The sequence below is a fragment of the Lepisosteus oculatus genome, chromosome 25, assembly GCF_040954835.1.
Source record: "Lepisosteus oculatus isolate fLepOcu1 chromosome 25, fLepOcu1.hap2, whole genome shotgun sequence".
In the NCBI taxonomy this organism is placed as follows: Eukaryota; Metazoa; Chordata; class Actinopteri; order Semionotiformes; family Lepisosteidae; genus Lepisosteus; species Lepisosteus oculatus.
The window spans coordinates 9,422,707-9,445,198 of NC_090720.1; the positions used below are offsets into that span (position 1 = coordinate 9,422,707).

At 43.0% G+C, this 22,492-nt stretch overlaps 1 protein-coding gene across 8 annotated transcripts in view; it reads left to right on the plus strand.

Moving 5' to 3' along the window:
* Positions 1 to 22,492, plus strand: part of camta1a (calmodulin binding transcription activator 1a) — a 420,451-nt gene that overhangs the window by 219,804 nt on the left and 178,155 nt on the right. For all 8 annotated transcript variants that reach the window (XM_069184063.1, XM_069184064.1, XM_069184065.1 and 5 more), the window contains one exon: positions 6,654 to 6,789. In XM_069184063.1, coding sequence (XP_069040164.1) covers positions 6,654 to 6,789 — 136 coding nt within the window. The remainder of the gene's footprint in view (positions 1 to 6,653; positions 6,790 to 22,492) is intronic.

Here is a 22,492-nt window from a genome sequence, read left to right on the forward strand (position 1 = left end):
GTCTGTCAATGAGCTGCACCGCAGGGTGCTGCTTGGAGCAGAGAAACGATCAGCTTAATTGTGGCTGCGAAGCATGAAAGTTACGATGATATCTAGATGTTATTACATTTGATTTGTCTCCCTAAAAGTGCATCTGTTTTTCGAGCCTTCACAAGCATCACTTATGCTGTACAGCACACACCTTTGTGTCCCTCTCGAGCGTACCCTCGTGCACGTGACCAGTGTCAGCAGGGTAGGTGTGCTGTGCGCTGGAGCGCTCGTGAGGGGCTCGGCTCTGCTATCAGGCCCTCATCGCGCGCTCTTGTCAGTCCTTCAATTCCACTCAGCAGGCTGGTGCGCCGGAGATAAGAGGATGGAAGACACCCCCTCCCACCCCCTTTTCTCATCCACTCCCGGGTCTTCTGTGGGCAGGGACGCGGACGCACACAGCTGTAATTTATATGCTTTTTAAATTGTCTTTGGTTTTTCCATCAAGATAAGCCTGTGGAGGAACATCTGTTTTCTGCTGGCAGCTATCGGCAACTGTTTCCAGGCAGTTGCGCGGGCGGGGAAATGGAGAGCGGCGCGTTCTCACCCCGCGCAGGGGGTCAGCGAGAATGCCGCTGCCGCCGCCTGCCGATTTATTACCGTTCAGTCTTCGCTCAGAACGGCCCTGATCCGGGTTCGTCATCACTGAGCAGGCGGGAGGAGACCTGCTCCGACTGAGCCTACAAATGAAAAGCCCCCTTTGTTAAAGTTTGCCATGTCCCTTACAAAAGGAGAAAGCACTTCTTTGGCTGACCTGAGGGGAAAACTGGTAACGCATTTTTCTACATGTAGTGAATCCCTATCTGATGGGCGTTCATAGTTATATTTAAGAGTTGCATTTATATTTTATGCACAAACTACTTTCTGGAAGTATTGACCGTTGTGAACAAGGTGTACATTTATATTTAAACAGCTTTCCAGGCACTTTACTGAGTAGTACTGTAGCTTCAGCCAAGACAATGCTGTGCGCATGCTCTACCAGTGTAGTCATCACTGTAGCCATTCCTGACATATACTGGGGGGAGGAAATGTAACAAGACACCAGGACCAAAATGTTTTGAGCATGCAGGGTTCAAAGAAACAAATGAGATGCTAATGAATAATGCAACATAGTTTAACAGTGAAGTGCAGTGAGATCTAAATATACTAAGCTACGCTTCAGGAATGTGCAGCACACGTACATTATTTTGAAGTTTTGTGTTTGATGAATTTTTAGAAAGTTCTTCTCCTGTTGATCGTTTCGCCAATAATAACAAATTACTGTGAGACTATTCTACTGGGCATGGTATGATAATAAACGACATCAGTATGTGAGCCTACAGCCTTATATACCAGGTAAATGCACCTGTGTTTCAATACACAGAGCCAAAGCCTGTTAAGATTAACAAAGACAGCCGTGAAACAACACTGAGCACAAAATGGAGCCGACACCAACATCCTTATCTAGTAGCTTGCTCCTTTTTCTTTTCACAAAGTCTTATGCTGATGATCAATCCAGAAGGAAGGTGTATACACTGTAGCACTTGAGTGAAACTCCTGGGAGAAAACTGGGAAGGCTGTAATTTTCAGAATTTTAAGGTGGCGTCCCTTGATTGCTTAGGCTATGCAGTATGTGAAATCTCAAAATAACACACAGAGGAGGAGAAATAAGGGCCGACAGAGGATATATGGCGTTGTGTCATTATTATTTGGAGCATAGAAGCAAAACGTGCGTTGTGTGAGAAAAACATGGTGAAAGAAAAATATCTAACCAGGAGTGTGTGAGCTGCCAGATCTTTGCTGACCGGCTTGTTTTTCTGATGCATTAGAGTTCACATGTGAGCCGCAGCTTCAGTAGCTGCTGATGGCTCTGATGGGTAATTGATAACAGCAAGCAATCTTTCACCTTTGTGCACTTGGGGACTGATACTCACAGGCTCGTGCCAACAAGCAATTCGGACGAGCCGTGGATGAGTGGGTAAAGATTATGCAGCGCTGCAGGGTTTGTTTATACAGAGGCACGCAGACAGGCAAAAAATATGAGCTGGCCGGCTCCTTAATGCCTCCCAAAAAATCCACTTCGGTTTTGAAATGTGTGCATAGGTTTACTTCAGTATTTGAAAACAAAACAAGGAATTCTTCAAAATAGCTTTACCAAAAAATGGAATAGTTCCATTGATTAACATAGCGCTGAATTCCCAGTAGTTATAGTACATGTGGATTTAGAAATGGGATGAGGAGCCTCCTTGAGCACCTTATTGATCCTGAAGCCCGTACCTTACCATTTCATGAAAAATCTATGCAAGTCAGCATCAAAAAGCAGAGCTCAATAATTTGTTCCCTTCCCTGACATCCCCTAATATAACAATGCACCTCCCGTTATTTATTTTTTAATACCTCAGGTATTAGTAGGCTTAACTTTATCTGTCCCTCTTCAAAAACAGAAAGCTAAGCTGCGATCTCCCGCAAGTCTTCTTTGTTTAAGGCTGAAGTGGTTTAGTCATTGCAATCTGTCAGTGTTTGACAGAGCTGTCAAACTGAATTCCTCCAGGGCCCCTTCTGCTTCTGGCTTTCCTTCAAACTGAGCTCTTAATTACTTAATTGGTCTAATTATTTGATTAGCAGGAAAAAAATGAATATTGTTTTATAGACGTCCAAATACTTTATGGGAAGACCACACCACCTTCAATTTTTTTGTCTCTTTGAAAGCAAAAAATTAGGATGTAGTTGTTTCCCAGCTGATCCAAATCTGAGACCACCAGAGTTTCTTTGAACTAAAAGGAGAATCTGCTAAATTAAACCCCACCCCACCCCCTGCCACAAAGACAATTTAATTATCCAAATTGCCAATAGTGTGGCATTATCACGTGTTATGGTCTGTGCTTAACTGTCTGCATCTGGATATCCCACAAAGCTAAGCTAGTAGATATTGATCTGTCTGCTCCAGTTTGTGCTTGGTGTTTAACCCCAGTTGTATTGTCACTCAGATAAGGCCACTTCTGTTCATGTGGAAGGTCGCTTTAGATGAAGCAGTTTGGAGTCATAAGATCTTTAACAAATGGTTCTGGTTAATATAAGTTTCAGAAATAGCACTATTTGCAAATTATGCACTTCTAGGCAACTAGGCCTTTGCTAATGTAAGCTTAAGTGCAAATGATTATAAAATGAGCACAAGTGAGAAGAAAATACTGTTAATGTTGGATTTGGAAGCCTTATTTTATTTTACATAACAGAAAGCTTTTTGCTAGCAAGCTTTGATAACAGGGAGGTTAGCACTTTTTTTTTCTTTGCTGCCAAATATGTATAATTTAGATAAGATTAATTGAATGGCCTAAGTGTGCAGCGCTAGGCGATTTGTACAGAGAACTACATAATCTTTGTTATTCCTTGTGAACAGCTTCTCAGAGTTTTAAATTTATGCTGTAGGCTTGCTTCAGAAATTGTTTTAATGTAATTTTTTTTCTGGGAACAAGATGTCTTGCGTCCAAAAATAGTATGCCTTCAAAAGAAAATCAAAGCAAATATCAATCGCTTCATGTGGATAAACACCTAGGACTTTTTAATAAAAATGGAGAGAACTCTGAATACAGACTCTTACAACAAGAAGCTATCGCAGTGATCGGTTTACACTGAAAAACGCTCTTGGGAGCTTGGTTGATAGACTGAGTATCTGTCTTGGACAGTTGTGGAATGAAGGTTCTTACTGTTTGAACGTAAAAACAGACTAGTGTGCTCGCTCCAAGATTAATTAGGAGGGCTAATTGTCACAGTGCTTGGGCCTCACACTGTATTTAAGCTGCATTTGTTTTATGGACAAAAACTTTTTTTTTTTTCTCTTATCAATTCTGGTATTGTAGGTGATGAATGATGGTGTACTGTCAAAAGGGTATTCTCAAGAATGAAAGAAAAAAAGGTTATGTGGATATGTCCAGCTCTTTAGTAAGTGAAAACATTCTTTTATACTGCAGGTCTTAAAGCGTAAATAAAGCAATAAAGTGAAATCTCTACTGTTTTGTAGAATTTGCAGATCCGTATCAATTACGCTGGCTGTTTTTATAGATGTGTCATGTTTTTAGATCATATACTGTATATATTTTGGACAGTAAAAATAGCTCATTTTGTTTGTTCAGAGAGTCTTATATATCCTAATAAGATGTCAAAATGCTACAGTGTAAACGAAAGCCAGTGAACGTGTTCAGGTACAGCGTGTGACTTTAAAGCATCCCACTGTAGTACCGGCGCCAGACTTTTAATGAGTTGTATGTCATGGTGGTGAAAGAAACGCGCACCAAGTGATTCCAAGGAGTTCTGCACTGTAAGGCCAGAGCGAGGCTCCCGTTGGAGACGGGAGACGTACCATCGCGTGCCCCCGTGCCACACACAGCCTGCCCGGGGCGGGGGGGGATTGGGAGCTGCTCGACTTGAGCTCAGCTGTACCGCACCGCAGGCGCCCTTGCCGTAAGAAAAAACAAGATGAGAAAATAGAAGGCCTGTGAAGAGAGAGACAGGCCGGGCTGTGAATTCCGAGAGAGGAGAAGGTACGGCCGGGGTGGGGGAGTGGGCCCCGTGTGCGTCTCCCTGCCGCGCGACGTGCCGCCGAGAGCCGGAGAGCGAGCGGGGATGGAGGATGCGGGGATTTTGAGCGGCGTGTCTAATTAAAAGGTGCTGTCAGGGGCCACGGTGCAAGGCTGTTTGGAGCCCCCCCCCCCTCTTTCCTTACAGCCCCCGAGACTCGTCCCGGGAAATGATTGATGAGCAATCACAAGATAAACAAGAGCCAGGCCCGGGAGCGGGGATGGAGATTGATGTGCCGGGCATTCAAAGTAAAGCAGGAGAAGGGAAAAAAGACCAAAAAAAACTGTTGTGTTGTGTTGTGGTGGCTAGGGTCGGGGGGGGGGGGGGGTTGGTGTTTTTAAGGAGTTGTGTGTGAGAGGGAGATACTGAGAGAGAGAAATTGCTGTCATATTTAACCTAGAGCCATGCTTTGTCTCAGCTATTACTTCGTTAACGAGCCTTGACCAGTTCTTGGATGGCTAAACCTTCACCTGCCGTAGCTCTACCATCTCGTGAGCTTCATCTGCCCAGCTCCTAAGAGCCGAAATTTGGGTTTAGTGTTGCACAGCGGCTCTCGTCTGGGACTCCCAGGCTGTGGCAGCTGGAGTAGCCCCTTGGTGCGTGTGTGTGATCGTCTCACATCTGAGGAGCTCAGCTTCAGAAATCCTTAGTCATTAATTGCATGAGTAACTTTCGGACTGCAGGCGTAGCGCTTTGATGTCGCTCAGAAGCTGAGCTCACCCAGGCTTGATTAGGCCTTCAGTTTGGAAGATTTATCTTGAAAGGAATGCCCGCTGTCATGGTCTCAACACTTTTTTGTCGATTGACTAGTTAGAAACTTGGGAAAACCAATAAGACTCCCATTGCATAGCATTTTGATCTAGTTACGTTTTTTTTATGAGCTCTTATACGAACTGTTCTGATGAAGCAAAGAAGCGATGCAGGTTTTATTCTTACATGTCAGATCACTCCAGAATGAAGTAACAAAGCTTGAAATATTTAGTGCCTGATGCTGTCTCCTTTAAAAACCCGCAGCTGCTAAAACCTGAGATGGATCAACGTGCTTTGCAATATAAGTCATATAGTCTCCTCTGCAATCAGTGCAGTAGTTCTGATATTGCCAGGCATTGGTGCCAGGTACTGAAACGTGTTAAAGATTTTCTTAAAAATGACCTAGCATATCAAAAGCTCCATTTGGAAATAGACATTTTTGGTATGACATTTCCATCAGCTAGGGAAGAAAAAATGGGTAGATTTGATTATATCTGACAAAACTTATCAACACATTTCCGCTGAACAAATAAACTGTGAAGCGAGGCAGAGATCACCCACACCAAGCTCTGTCCCCCTGAGTAATTTGTGTGATATTGACTGCAGGTGAGCTATGTGGTTTGAAGAAGTGAATCTGGTCGAAGCCAGAGGTCAGAGGACGCTTGTTGATTTTTTTTTTCATTTCATTCTTCACTCTTGAGTGAGTTGCAGGTTTGAGGTGAAATAGAGGCTCCATATTGGCAAAAAGTGGCTAAATGAAATTGTGCACCATGCGACAAAATCAAACAAAATAGATCTTAGTGGTGCATTTTGTTGTAACAGTTTGGATGTGAGAGGGGGTCACGTAGGACCTAACTTCCATTTGTCCAGGCTTGATAGCTCTAAAATGTCCTTTTACCTCTTCTATCACTAACAAAGAAGAAACCCTCGCAACTCATTTAGACTCCAGTGTTTTCATTTAACCTTTGATGCTTTGACAGTTCTAGCATTTCTTCTGTGTTTGTGATGGCGACAAAGAGAAGGTAAACTCTTCATTTCCATTTGATGTATTTCTGCTTTTTTGGAGACGTGCATTTCTCTAGGGCATTATGACGAGTGAAAAAGACCGAAAAGCTGCTGTAAATTCTGCAGGGAGTGTGAGGGGCTTGTCACTGCTGGGGGCCTCTCATGGGGCTTGCAATGGAAAAACCCAAAGCCGCCGTCCCTCTCTGCTCGTAGATGTGCAAGACCGTAGAACTGCGGCATGCCTAGGGGTACAACTGTGGTCAGCCAGGGCTCTCTCTCGACGCATGCCTCTGATCTCTTCCTCTGTCCTCTCCCAGGCCACAGAATGGGTCCATGATACTGTACAACAGGAAGAAGGTGAAGTACAGGAAGGATGGCTACTGCTGGAAGAAGCGGAAAGATGGCAAGACGACGCGGGAGGATCACATGAAGCTGAAGGTGCAGGGAGTGGAGGTGAGCAGCAGCACAGGCCTGGGGGCCTGGGGGCCTGGGGGCCTGGGGGCCTGGGGGCCTGGGGGTGTGTCACACTGCTGCACCCCGGCGCAGCGCTGGCAAGGCCTGCTGAAGGCACGCTCGTTTCGCTCACAGTGTAGACAAGGATCGGCCCAGTTTGTCCTGTTGTAGGTTTAAGAAAAGTCTCGTTAAAATGAGCCTGCTTTTGTGGGTGAACCACAATCTGCATTCTCATCAACGTGGGTTGGTCCATTATATCAGGCATATTTTAGTAATAAGGTGCGGCTTCACAAAAATTACAAAATACGCACCCAAGGAAGAAAAGAGTGCATCATGTTGTTATCCTACAAAGGAGCCGCTGCAGGGATGAGCATTTGTACCTTATGAAAAGCACCGATTGGTTCCTTTGCCATCGAGAGCGCACATTAATCTTTTCCTCTGCCGAACGGATGTGCTGCAGTAGGTGTGAGTTGGGTGCATCACAGCTTAGACCAGAAGTTGCTTTAGCCAAAGTTGTGTAGTTGTTCTGTTTTCTTGATCTGTATCTGCATGAGCAAAAAGGAGGAATGACTCTAAGGTGCTTTTTTAAGGTGACTCTAAGGTGCTACTTTTGTTGGCTTTGCTCTCTAAGAAAAGGCCCCTGGAGTCTCACAGCACTGGGCACTGGAAACCTGTGTCAGATGACAGGATCAGTGCACACTTCATCCTCTGTCACTTAACTCCTGTCTGTGCTGATTTCACATCTGTTATTTAGTTAAAGCATTTTCCATTTGGTTTTGTTTTTTTGTTTCTGTAAGGGACATTAGTCTGCAGAATCAGGCTCAGAAACTAGATATCTGTTTCAGAGCAGTGCCATTCTGGATTCCCGAATAAAAGGTATTTTAATGTCTAATGTGACATATGGTTTATATGATAGCTTTCATTGTGAGAATTATGGATACAGACTCCCAGGCGTGTACCTATCAATCTGACTTGTGTTAGATCTGTTTGAGGAAGGTGTTCTTTTCTGGATGCATTAGAAAATTAAATGATTTAAAGACTGGATTTAGTTATGCATGATGAGTTTTAACTGTGTAGGTCCAAACCTGCTGCAGAAAGGGCCTCATTCCTACAGATATTATATTGAAGGTGACTGTATTCAGTGGCTAAGGGAAACACTAGTCCTGATGAATGAAGCAATTAAATGGTGGAATTAAATCACTGACTGGATGGGAGCCATTTGTCCCTGTAGCTCTTCTTCAGGGCTGGGCTAACCCTGCTCTCTGTGGCACATCCATACTGATTTGGGCAGATGAAATCATGCAGCCGCCTCCTGGACCTTTGATTTGTGCTGTACACTGGAAAGCTTTGCTTCTGGGCTAGATGAAGGTCCAGCACCGTTTTTTGCGTATGCTTGCTTATTAATGCAGAAGCTGAACTAGTTATAATGAGTCAGAGTGGTGAGGCATGGACTCCTGAAAGAGCTCCTCCCGGCCAGTTATCATTGTTACCAGGTGGTGCTGTCTGGAGTGGTTTCTGCGATCTCTGGGCTGTGAGACCCTCCACCCTCTCCAGTCATGGGCTTCTGAGCTGAACAGCCACACTGGAGTCCCCACCTCCTTACCTGTTTGCAGCCACACAAAACCTGGTGCTTTGGCATTCTTCGAAATGTGTTTGCAGATCGCTTCCAAAGACAAAGTGGTAATTGCTATAGTAAGGTGAGGCAGCCACAGAAGTTTAAGAAAAGAAAGTGCCAAGAACAGGGGACGTACTGGGGAGACTATGAGGCACCAACACCCTGGTCTTGTGTTGAGGGAAACAGAACAGTGATTGTGGAAAGTCATTTTAGGCAGAGGGAATGGTTTGGGCATTTCACTGTGAAAACCACTGTAAGCCAGTGGTGTCGTAATAAATTGTTTGAAATAGAAGTAGATCGCTGTATAATTGTTATTGCTGCTAGCTTTGAGATCCCTGCATTACTGTACTAGCTCTGAATAATAAGTCTCTGTTCCCTCTCTCCTCTGGATCTCTTTATAGAAACCTAAAGCAAAACAGCCAGCCGGAAATCATTCCTCATCAGTGTTGCCATGCGATACACACTAATTCTTGGGTTAGTCCGCTATGTCTTTACAGCCAGAGCCCTGAGATTGTTACCACGGAGAGGCTGGCCTTGGGGATGAGTGTTTCACGCGGCGCATACAGTAGTTCAGAGGACTCCAGCACGAGTACAGAAACGCCCGATGGGGAGTCGGGGGGTTCAGCATGCAGCGGCTGGCCTGGCCGTGGCTGTCATGTCATGTGTGTGGAGCGCTGGCTCAGCAATCCGTGGAAACGGTGGCTTCTTTTTCCCCAAGGTCCACTTGAACGAGCAGTCCTCACCCCCACCCCCTGCACCCTTCCCTCTCCCATCCAAAGCTCCGGTAAACCTTGATCGGTGCAGTAATGCTCCCTGTTCCCTAAAATTGGAACACAAGCCTTGTTACAGCATTAGCGATTAACAGGCCGTGAAATAGCCGGCTGCCTGCCTGACATCTCGCCATCATCGTGGGCAAGTGGGGCAGGCGGGTAGATAAATGAGCCCCCCCCCCCCCGCACATTTAACCAGGGGACACCTGGGAGGGTCACCTGCGTCAGAGCTCCCCCCAGCCTGAGCTGTGTGCTGCTAGTGTGCCGCCCGACTTTCCCAATCATAATAATTGCTTACACTTATACAGCGCTTTTCTGGACACTCCACTCAAAGAGCTTTACAGGTAATGGGGGCTCCCCTCCACCACCACCAGTGTGCAGCCCCACCTGGATGATGCGACGGCAGCCGTAATGCGCCAGTCCGCTCCCCACACACCAGCTCTCAGTGGAGAGGAGAGCAGAGTGATGAAGCCAATTCATAGTTGGGGATTATTAGGAGACCATGACTGGTAAGGGCCAATGTCCTGACAATCCGGCCACTTGCTAGCTAAGCTGCGGGCTGGGGCTGTGTGTGTGTGTGTGTGTGCGTGCGTGCGTGCGTGCGTGCGTGCGTGCGTGCGTGCGTGCGTGCGTGCGTGCGTGCGTGCGTGTGTGTGTGTGGTTGTGCAGCATGCACACCACGACTTTGCAAGGGGAATGGTGTAGGGACAAAATAATAAAATAGCAAAACACATAACCGTTCACAATGGATTTGACAGGACATAAGCTCTCCCTTGGCCTTAATAATAGCCGTAATCATTAAGGATGTGCTATCTGCCAGCCTTTCCATAAAAGGTTGAAAGAATACTGTGCCCTTCTCCCTGCAGCTCAATTTGTGCTGAAGATTTGGTTTGTTTTTTTTTGTAAACCTTTTTTGTTGTTGTTGTTGTTGTTGCTGGAATATTTAGCAGTGGATGGTATATAACAAAATTGAACACATGATGCTTCTATCAAATGGAATTTTAACAAAAGTGTTAATAGAAAATTAGGAGGAGGGGTGGGTCTCGCACACTTGCGCTCGCCTGAGTATATACGTCTCGCACCCGGGACTTCCCATAGTGCATCTCTCCTTTACCCCTCTCACCTCTCTTCTCCGCCACTACAACGGCTCCCGGGATCAGTATTCGCAATACAGAGGGGGGGTCTGGGTAACCTCACCCTACGCCAGCTATACTCTGCATAACCCGTCTCTCCGCAATTATAAGGATTTAACCAAATTACTGAAGCTCCAGTTAGAATACTATGTACTGTATTCTGCACTTCCAAAAACAAAGTAAAAGGATCCTCAGATTAAGGTCTGATGAAATTGTAAAGTAGGTTAAAGAACTACTGTTTATCTCCTCATGCTTTATGTTTTCACTTACAAAAACCTTGGTAAAAAAACACATTAAATACATACAGTAGGAATTATACACTAAATATATGAGGAATTCCTCATACTGTATACAGTATTTGCTCCTCATACTGTATATACAAATTCCTCATATATTTGTACCTCTAGTGTAGCTCTAGAACAATATGAGGTACTGTAGAAGGATTGATTGAACTTTATAATATTCCATACAGGAAAGACAGGAATGTCTTCCCAAGCTGTATAGGCAGCAGGAGTGGGGAGCAGAAACGGAATCTTGCTTTAGGCATTCCGAAAATTCCTGGACACTGCTCTGTACCTGGGGGCTCCTCTTGCGCCTGGTGATCCTTTAGTGAAATCAAGGGGAAAGCGGGGTGGTTTAAACCCGAGCTTCAAAAGTTCTAGCCGCTCAGAGGTCGGCACGGGGCTGGTCTTCCTCTCCGGGCTGGTCTGGGATCTGCATCACGTTTCCCAGAGTGCCGTTAATTGGGTTTTAATGCGTGTTTTGTTTTTGCACTCCCCCCCCCTCCCATTCCATCATTATTACTAAACTTTAATAAACTCCCTAAACACGTATTGATTTCTGTTAAGTGAAGATGGCAGAGCCTGCGAGATATTTCATTACGGGAGATAATTATACAGATTGAAATAAGCTTTCTTATTTAGAGTTTTTTTTTTGCCCTCCCTGTGCTGAAGCTTGCTTTTGGTTTGTGTTTTTTTTTTTTCAATAATTAGGCATCCTTCCACAGTTTTAACATTTTATTTCATTTGGAATCTGCCTAATGTGTTATTTCAGGAGTTCAGCTGTGCACTGAAAGAACTTAATGGAGCGTGTAAAAATGTGCTGCCATTCTTTCTCAATGATAATAATGAAGACAGATGTTGAAACGTTTAGTCATAGTAAAGCAACAATAGTCATGGCCATTGATGGGAATCTGTGATAGGCGTTGTCTGTTGATGAATCAGTTCAAAATTAGATTGTAGTGCAACACCAAAGATAATAATTTGTGATTTGTGAACTGAAGAACACTGTAGTTCTTCAGTTAAAAAAGTGAAGCTTTTAAGTGATAGAAAAATATTTACATTATTGTAATACATGTTCAGACGTAAATAATACTTGCTTTACTAATAATAAGTATGGTGATGATGATGATGATACTGTTTAAGAGTTGTTTTCAATAATTCAACGCATTGTTTAATAGCACATACATAATTAATGAAAGACAAATAAATATAAATAGAAAAAAAACAGACAGCAAATTGACCTACTGTAGTAATCAAGAGTATATACTGTATTAAAAGCTTTAGTGAAATAGGTCTGTAAGCAAGTTTTAAAAATGTAGACAGTCTTAGAGTATCCATCTAATGGATATGGGCAGACGCCATACAGCACTCTGTCCCCACTGTGTGGAGCCTGGTCTTCAGCAGAGTGAGAAGACACTGTCCCCACTGTGTGGAGCCTGGTCTTTAGCAGAGTGAGAAGATACAGTCCCCACTGTGTGGAGCCTGGTCTTTAGCAGAGTGAGAAGACACTGTCCCCACTGTGTGGAGCCTGGTCTTCAGCAGAGTGAGAAGATACAGTCCCCACTGTGTGGAGCCTGGTCTTCAGCAGAGTGAGAAGACACTGTCCCCACTGTGTGGAGCCTGGTCTTTAGCAGAGTGAGAAGATACAGTCCCCACTGTGTGGAGCCTGGTCTTTAGCAGAGTGAGAAGACACTGTCCCCACTGTGTGGAGCCTGGTCTTCAGCAGAGTGAGAAGACCTGAGCCAGCAGATCTCTGATTAAGAGCCGGACTATACAGTACTCGTATCTCAACTAAAGGCTTGTATCAATATCTCGGCGTTGAACAGTAGAGAAAGGGTCTTACCTGAGAACTGTAATGCAAAAGTAAGAAAGATGCACTTGTGACATCACAGGGTCAGAAGTAACATCAATGTTGCTAACGGGTTTTCATTTCATGGTGATCAACAGTGACGCAAAGTTGATGTTGGGAGGCTATGAATATATCCTCAATCTTGCTAGAGTTTTGCTTCAAGTTCTGTTACGTCTATATTAATACCATCCACCAGCAAAGTGCAGAAATGGCAGCAGTTGTTTCTTTTTGGGTTAGGTTGTAAATCTCAGTGCCATCGACATAACAGTATAGCCCAAAATGTAAATATTAAATAGTAAAGATCCAAGCACACAACCCTGTGCAACACTCTGAATAGATGGGACCATATCAGATATTGAGCCAAAATCGCCTCACCTGCTTGGGCAGAGCAGTGTTGTGCTAATAATAACCGTCATAACAGTTTCACTAAAATAATTAGTTGAATTAAAAAAAAGAGTGTCAGTACTTTTGTCTGCAGACACTTGCTCTGGAATCGCACAGTACTCCTACTCAATGTGTGTTAGTGACCACAGGACAGGCAATGAGATAGTAAGTGATGTGGAAGTGACCTGAACTACTCTGGATGCCCTCATGGCAATCAATTGCTCTTTAATGGTCCTGTAAAACTCAAATGAAGTTGCTGGTATGAAACCAAGTTTAGAAAAGTTTAGGCTCTGAATCCAAACTGTCTTTTTCTTTGCTTTAGAGTCATAAATCCTCTGCTCTCATGTGGTTTATGAAGACTGTAATTCAATTAGCTTCCTCCTTTTCTATTTTTCTTTGGAGGCTGCAGACTAGAACTTTTTATTTTCATTTGGTGCACACAACCTTTTGAATTACCTACATATGGAACAGGAGAGGAGATAAGAGACTCGTATTTGCGCTTTTTTCAACAGCCCCCCCCTCCCAAACCTTGCAAAAGGCATTCGCTCGTCTGTCTGAGCGGGAAAGAAACCTCCCCAATGTGCAGTATGCCATATCACTGTGAGCCAAAGATAAAGACTGGGCCTGGTATTAGAACAGAGTATCTCTTGAGAAAGCTCCATGTGAGAATTTCCATCTCGGAAAGTAGGGGTATTATTATTGTTATTATTATTAATATTATTATTATTACTTTTATTTTTATTATTGCATTCTCCCCCAAAATCGGTGCAGATTGGCTCACCAGGTGCAAGGTGGAGAAATCGAAGAAGCATTCAATTATTATGTAAATCAGGGAATATCTGCTGCTTCGACGCGTGCTGGAGTTCCTTTACCATCTCTTTGTAATGCCAGGCATGCCCCTGCGCTGATGAAAGATAGCTCGGCTGACTTGCTGCTGCGGATTCCTTCAAAAACACAATGAGATTCAGAGCTGCTCTGCCCCTGTCTCTCCCTCTGTTGTTCTTTCTCTCTCTCCTTTTTCTCACACCTTTCGTGGTTTTATCTCCTTCTCACTCATTTTGGTCTCTCGCCCCCTCCTCCCTCTTCAACAGCTGTTAAAGACTGTAAATAAGCACAAAAGCACTCTGTGCAGCAGAATGGCTCTGTAAGAGGTCTCCCTTATTAGTTAATGTGTACGTACTGAACTTGCAGGTCTACTGGACTCCTCTAAAATAAAAATATAGTCTACTCTCATGTGCAGTCTTTGAGTTCCCCATTACCCACTTTTTACTTTGGATATGATTCATAATTGTCCTGTAATTTTGCATAATCTGCTATCCTTTGCCTAGTTCAGCACTAATTAAGCTGTCTGTGTCTTTTGCTGAGATACAGATATCTGTTGCTTTGTGGAAGTATGAACATTTAGGGTGTACAGTGAAAACTACAAAAACATATTCAGTATTATACAACCTTTGAAAAGACAGAAGGCACATGCAGAAGCTTCACTGATGAACGTATTCAACTCAAAGTTAATTCTGTGTTATAATTCCTTGAATTTACTATGTCAGGTCTTATCATTAGGCATTCTTTTTCCGAGATGCAGGAGAACAAGTGAATCAGAAGAGACTTTAAAAAATCACATAAGACACAGGACTGCTTGATCAAACTCCAGGGGAAAAAAAACTTGAGTGTCTTCAAGATGCATCCCTAACAATCCCATTACTGAATAGCACATTCTTCAACAACAATTAATAAGAAGTGAATCTCTTCAGCCTCAAGAAGACTTAAAAGGCTTGGGAGACATCTAGTTGCAGTCTGTTCAAATGGATAAAAAAGCACTTTGGATGAAAACCTAGGTTATTGAAAGACAGATGCATTCTGATAATCCTGATGGGAAGTAAAACGTTTCTCTCTGATTGAAGATCTTGGTTACCACCATTTCATCTTCAGCAGCACACTCCCTGGCTATGGAAATACACTCTCTGCCTCCTGTATTGCTAAGTGCAACCTTAACGAACTCCCAAATTAACCCTTTAATTAAGCATTAAATCATGGAATGTCATAGTACACATCTACTCAAAGCTGCTCAGAGTGCATTCTCATTATACACATTCCCCATGGTCCCATTTGTACATATAATCAATTTTATTGCTCCACAGTGTAGTTTTCCCAATACAGATGTACAGTATGTCCAGCATAGACTGGCTAACATTATAAACACAAAGTATGCTAAAACATGCCTTGATTAAACTTGACATAAAGTCGTGGTTAGCTTTTTGAGCAATTGAGCCACTTGCTGTAAGAAAATGAAAGATGGGTTTTGAAATTTCCCCCTTTTGTTTTTTTTACCACTCGTGTGTCTGTATCTGTGCGAACAACTGGTTTCAACATAACCGAAGGCTGTTCCACAGTTTGCCAATATGTGCTTCATTTCCACTCACAGTCTGCCAGTGCTGTCTGCTCTGGGAGCCCCTGCCTCTGAAAGCTGTGCATGTGAAAGTGCTTGTACAGGCGGGACTCATTGACTCGTTATCTTGTTTCAAAGGTGACAAGGGAAGTTTTTAACACTGAGAGATGCATCAATCTCCCTGGATCGTTCAAGGGAACCCCCACCATCAACATACTCCCTCCTCCCACTGTTGTCTTTCGAAAGTGCTGGATCTGACTTTCTCTCTGTTGCCACTGAAAGACAGCGTGAGGGTAATGGCATCTAATGTCGGAGCCCTGGCATGTGTGATGGGTCAGATGCTGCTAGGGCACACCTGTCAGGCGTCTGTCAGCCTCACTCTTAAAACCCACCACCTCCCTTATCTTCTCGTGTCTTTTGCCTCTCAGTGGGGATGCGTAAGAGGTGACCTTGTGTGTACACACAGCCTTATCTTCACAAACCTTTATCTGGATCCAATGCACAAAGACTGTGCACTCTCTACACACCCTCAAAGTTGTCTGCTACTTTATTGGCATGACAAACAAAGCAGGCATGTTTCCCTAGAAGGCTGTCTTAGCCAAGCTTTTGAATGAAGAAAGAAATATGCTTACAAAAACAGTTGTGAGGGTTGGTATTTCTACTTTGATGCAGGCTGGATGATAAAAGACATTCTTAAATTTGTATGATGATATTTTTCTTTATGAGAAGTTATTCTTACATGTTCACCATATATTGTGTTAACTTAGGTGTCATGATACTGGTTCAAGCCATGTTTGCAGAATGATTCAGAGCTGTCACCATGCTTTCACTGTGCATTGCTCCTTTGCGCTATAAGGTCATTATTTTTCATTGCCTGTTTTGCAATGGTGATTTTCCGAAGCATCAGAGATGAAGATTGGTGTTCTGAATGCAGGATAGTCTCTGCCGTGTAAACATGCTTCTGACCAATCAGAGAACCAGTCTGCAGGGCAGCACAGATCTTCCCCAGCTGGGACATTAAAACCCGGCTGTCCAAGTGAATCTAGCCATGTAAGAGACTGGCAGAAATATCAAGCACGCTGGGCTTGTGTGGGGGCCCTTACCGCTCTCCTTCTCTTTAAAATAAATGAATGTGAACTTCATAAAAAGCCATTATGTATCGAACAGGGGGCCTCCTGTGAAAAAGCTAAATGATTCATGTGGCTGGGATTCTCCCCTCAGGATAAATGTGAATGGATTTCTGTGGAATTTTAAGAAGAATAATATAGATTATTATTAAATCTGCCAGGATTCCCAGGTGCAGCCTTTTCAGTGGAATAGTCTCATCAATAGCGGAGGCTGCCAGGTTTTGTTTGTTTTTTTGATTTATTTAGTTACTCATTTGCTTTCCCCCATTGTCTTCTTTAAGGATGTAAACCTAATAATGAGATTCGTCAATCTCAGCCTTGACTGCTTGATTGCTTTTTTCTCCTGTGCAGTCCGAGAGTCAGGGGGATTAAATCAGCCAGCTCAGTGGAAAAGAGCTCGGCGCGTCTGTCTCCAGAATATCAGTCATAGCGTTTTTGGAAGAATGAAGATCTGAAGAATTTTGATGTGAGTCTTCTGATGGAGTTGAGTGTCCCAGAGTGTGCTGCATCGTGCGTTTTACGACCAGCGCGCCTCCCCTCTGTGTCTCCAGTGAAGATGCTCAGAGATTAGTCTGGCATGCCTGTGCTGTGCCAGCAGGTTGGAATCAATGTCAGTCGAGTGAACATGATGCTTCAGAATGCAGTAGCCAAAGCCCAGCCAGCGAAATAAGACCGTGGTAGCGCTGGAGTCACTGGTGCTCTTCTCTTGTGAAAGGAGAAAAAAACATGTCATTGCGACACACAGTTGTAGATTCCAGGGCAGAGATCTGCAGCGCAGTTCGTCCCACACGTCACCTTTTTCTAAAGATTAGGGACACCTGTAAATTAAAGTTATCTGTTCAATTAAGAGAATACTGGTCCTGGACTACTGAAAAATACTTTTTGGATCCAGGTGATTTGGATCCCATATTACTAAATATGAAAAATTGACAGTTGAATTGGCCTTGATCAGATTGATCCAGATCTTTCAAAATTGCGGATTTAATGGTGCCCATAAAACCTGTCAAAACCCTGAGAAGATAATGTCATCCATGTGGCTACATTGTTAGATTATTTACAAAACACTGGGGCAACATCACAATGCTAATTGTGGGCTTAAAAGGATATTTTAAATCATTATAATATTTTGTTGTAATATTGTAATATAATGATTTTGGAGAATCAAAGGTATATTACCACATTTTTAGAAAAAAGAATAGCTGAGTAACAATATGCAGTGAATGAAAAAAATGCTTTTATTTAAATGGGTCCTGGCAAACAAGAAGCACTGGCTTCTTAGCATAGCTTTGCCATTGCTCCTAAAACATTTTAAATAAAACTATTTTCATTTTCCTTCTAGTGGGTGGGCACATTGCTGTGGCGGTTCACAGCTCTCAGGTACTGGGTTTCATTGTGGCCTAGGTTAGCTTCTGGGTGGAGTTCGTATGTTCTCCCTGTGGCCGTTTTCTCCATCATCCAAAGACATGCGGTCTAGGTTAGTATCTTTGAATTCTCCCAGTGTGTGTCCTGCGATGGATTGGCGTGGCCTTGTACCTAAACGGGTATTGAAAACGAACGGATGGATGTTTATACAGTAGTCGTTGACCTTCACACATGTTCATTGTAGTGGTTCAGTGGAACAGTGTTGTGGAAGGTACTTTAGAAATGCCGGACCTAACTATGCTTAAATACAGTCATTTAATACAGAAAAAAATCACAAAATACAATATATATACAGCAACCAGCAGCCAGGGCAAGGGAGTGGAGAGAGTGAGAAAAACCCAGAGACTACATCATATCGCTTTGCATGCAGCATGCAGCACACACCTTCACCAGTGAACTTCATCTTGTCAGCCGAGAGACCATATAAAGCATATCGGCCTGGTGTTGCCTCCATGTGTCAATGTTTTTAATGTCAGACCACATTTCTTTCATTCCAAAACAAGCAAGAAGATAATGCGGCTGAAAAGGAATGTACTGTACATTAATGTTAGCAGAATAAGGAAGAACAGTTGCTTCTGCCTTCAATGAAGAGCAGAAGCCCCCGAGGTGGGCAGATGAAATGTGAACACGACATTGCTGTGTAACATCAGAGAACTTTTCATTATGAAGTTCATGAAACATTTATGTAACATTTTGTAGTGTGCAACCAAAGTACATCCCCTATATTGAGCAGCATTGTGTAACCAGAGTGAGACAGTGCTGGAAGGTTTTTATCATGTCGTACACAGCACAGCCAAAATCCAACTTGTATAACACTGCTAGAACTGTGCTACCTGGGCAGTCAGGTTTCTAAAGGTGTGTGCATCAAATAGACAGGAAACATTTACTGATACATATGGGCCTGTGTGCTTTTTGTGTGTATTGAAGGAAAGCATTAAAACAATAAACAACATTATTTACAGTATATGTGCATACTGTACATACTGTATACATACAGATTCTGCATACATTATTAACACTTTCCCTGTATAAGTATAAAAGTAATTTGCTTCTGCATTATGTTTAATAACTGTAACATCAAGCTGTAGGAATGTTCTAACATCCAGTCTTCAAAGAGTTTCTAATGAGCTGAGCATGAGTTCAAAGGGAATACCAGAGTGTTTATATATAGATATATACAGCATGTGGAGCTGCTCATTTTTCAGGAGTTAAGAGTGGATTGATATTTAACATGAAAGGGCAGCTTAAGAGGAGTTTAACAGTGAAAACAGGTTAAACCCTTGTGCTCCGGGGAAGAGGGGATCGACTCAGCAGTAAAGAGCAGCCTGGCTTTCCTCACATTGTTCGGATACAGACAGGGAGCACAGCTTTCTATATTTTTTATTTGTCCAAATTTTTCTTTTTCTCAGATGTAATTCTTTCTCCTTTTTATTATTGTCTGCACTGACGTTTTTCTTGCTTCTTTTCACTTTGCTTTTTTTATGGAATTTAACACATAAAAGCCAGACACAATTAAAATAATTCTAAAGCACAGTTGACCATTTGATCATTTTATGTTATTGAATTTTGCTTTGTCCCATCAAGAAGCTTTTTCTGAAACATCCCATATTAAATAATGGGAAACCTTTACTGCGGAAATTGAATTAGATTTAACACAGTGCCGATGATCGCTGCGACTTGTGAAAAAGCACTCAAAGGGTTAAGGAAGAAATTTCTTACTGAGCTGAAATGAGCCGTGCTGGTGCTTTCAAAGCTAGAGGAGATCTTTGCAATGTACATGAGCACTCAGATGTGTAGTATAATAATAGTGAAGGCTTGCACACACTTTGATACCTGACGATATGCTGTATAACAGGCCCACTCACTGCAGAACCCCCACACATACAGTAGAAACACAAAGTCACCTCACACAGACACATGTGCATAACCTCCCCATACACACACGGCCCTGCACAGCTCCCTGTCCCTCAATATTGCTACCAGTTCCACAAGCACACACACACATCGTCACTCAGAAGCAAAAGCACCTTAATGCATAGACACAAACACAGATGCATCCATTCACTCACCCACACGCTCCTGTACAGAATCATTTGTTATGGAGTTACTAATACAGGCAGACAGGGGAAGAGCCTGAAAGAGAAAGAAACAAAAGGAGAGGCTGTGAACAGGCAGAGGGGGGAGATGAGAGCATGTAGAGGCAAGGACGTGGGAAAAGGTCACAAAGGAAAGCAGACTTTTAGGACCGTGTAGTGATCAGAGGAGGTCATCCAGCTGTTTTCTAAAACAAAGCCACGGAATCGGCCAGACTCCAGCGTCATTCCAGAAGCAGGCAAGGAGATGGCAGTGGTGGAGGGGTGCTAGATTAGATAGAAAGATTAGGGGTGAGAGAGAAAGGGCTGGGGACACAGCAAGGTCAGGACAGGCCCAGGCAGAGACAGAGGAAAGAGCAGCGAAGCACAAGTAAGTAGGCGAAGGAGAGAGGAGAGGCAGAAAGGAAGCTTGCAGCACACAGCTCAAACCAGACTGAGAGCAACTGGCTTCTGCAACCCAGTTCGACCTTCACCAGCAGATACTTCTCATTTAGCTGATTTCTGTGCATCGGTGCTGGTTCGTTGCCGATGGACTTCGTTCTTCCTCTGTATGCAGCTCATAAATAAAAACTTGTGTTGATTATGTAAAAAATGTTTATACAGCATATACAGTGTAAACACTTGTGCAGTGCCCTCCAAATGTATTCATACCCCTGATGAAATTGGAATAATAAACATCAAACAACAGAAAGATTTACAGACTGAATCATGTTTCTTGCTTACAAAAATGTAAACATGTTATGCAGTAATTTTGATTGCATTGCCTGGCAAGGAATGATACAGTGGCGCTTTGCTGCCATGCAGTGCTGGGGCTCTGGGTTCAGCTCAGACCTCGGGGAGCTCCAGTTACCTCCCACAGTCCAGAGAAATTGCTTGCCAGGATAGGCAAGCAACCCTGTGCAGCCCTGTTTTGGATAAAGTGGTAAGAAGATTGATGGATACAGAGTATGCGCATGTTTGTCATAAATAATTAAAGTCCAGGAATCATGATGGTCACGTTTATTTACACTACTGTATTTAATACTTTGTAATTCCTCCTCTGATGGGAATTACACTGACTAGCTGCCTCCTAATGCATGCTATGAAGTTCTGGTACTCTGGGAAATTTATGAACATTTCTCCTTGTAGAAATGACTTCAGACCCTGTTTCTATTAGTCAACTACCATCTTAAAATCAAAAATGTTCTGTTAGGTCATTTTGGATGTCTGTTTTGTGCCGAGCTTGAGCTTCTAAACAGAAGGAGGCAGCTGTCTGGGAAAAATATCCTTGTATGTGGTGCAGTTCATGATTTACCTTAGGTTGACAAAGATTTCGGAAGCCATAGATGCAAAACAAAGATGAAATCATTTTGCTGTATTTTTTTCCTATTTCATTGGGGGAATAAATAAATCTGGAGGGAGCTGTACAAGGACACTTTTAGATTATGTGTATACAGTACATGTCATGGCCCTTTCCTCATTTTAAAGTGTATTTTCTGTAGATTTCTTCATCTGGAGATGCCGTTAGGCTGATCTACGTCAGGGATCATTTTCTTTCTCTTGGCTCATAGAGGTGAATGTTCCTCCGACTGTCGTGCTGCTGTTTGAACAGAAATCAGGCTTGTCATCGTATGGGAATGAACGCAGGAATCATCTCTTTATTTACTCGAACGTTATAGCAGAAACAAACCTCACTTTCCAAAGATACATGTTTCCAAAGATGTCCTGGGGCCAGTAATGTGGTATTAAGATTCAAACAATACATTCAGCAGACGTGTAACAAGACACTACATGTCACGCTTATGAGAACACAAGAGTTATGACTGCAAATAATTATAATCTTTACTTTCTCTGTTGAAGACTCCCAAGACATAAGTAAACTACTGTGAGCTGTATCTAGAGCCAGGAGATCAGGGTTCAAATCCAGGCTAGGCTATGGCATTACTCACCAAGCTCAGTGTTAACAGAATGAACTGTTTTGAATTGTCATATTCTATGTAGCAACTGAAAATTGAATTAGTTAAAAAGCTAGGTAATGTATACAGTATATTACAATAGTGGGTATTATTGTATTATTAATACCTGTCTCCTAAGGTAAAGATAGAAATTATTAGAATATTCTTCAGGAGGCTTTTATTCAATATTGAAAATATTAACGATGATGATGACTGATCTGCTTTAGAAAGGAAGCAGGAAACATTTTTGAAAAATGCAGTGCTAAAATTTTGTGCACAGTATACAGATGGCACCACAAGGAATGAGTGATACTGTATGGATAATAACAGCACATAAAGTACTAGGGGGAACTTCACTGACCACATGTTGCAACAGGTTGCACGTGGTGTCATTTAAATATGGACTGAAGTTTCTGGCTCCATGCTCTTCGATTTTCACAGCAGTTACATGCATGGGGCTACCTTACCTTATCAGTGCCCTGGACAACATTTTCAATCAGCTGAAAGAAAATCCCCTGTAAATCCCCTTCTACTTCCAAGATTTCGAAACCAGATCATGAGACCTGTATAATCTCCAGTTTGGTTGCAGAATTCAGATCTAGAGTGTTAATCTGAATGAAATGTCTTAGTGCTAGTGCCTCTGTCAGGTGTGTCCTGAACCTGCTTGAAAGTAGGAAGGCAGGGCAGGAGAGCAACTGAAATCTTGACA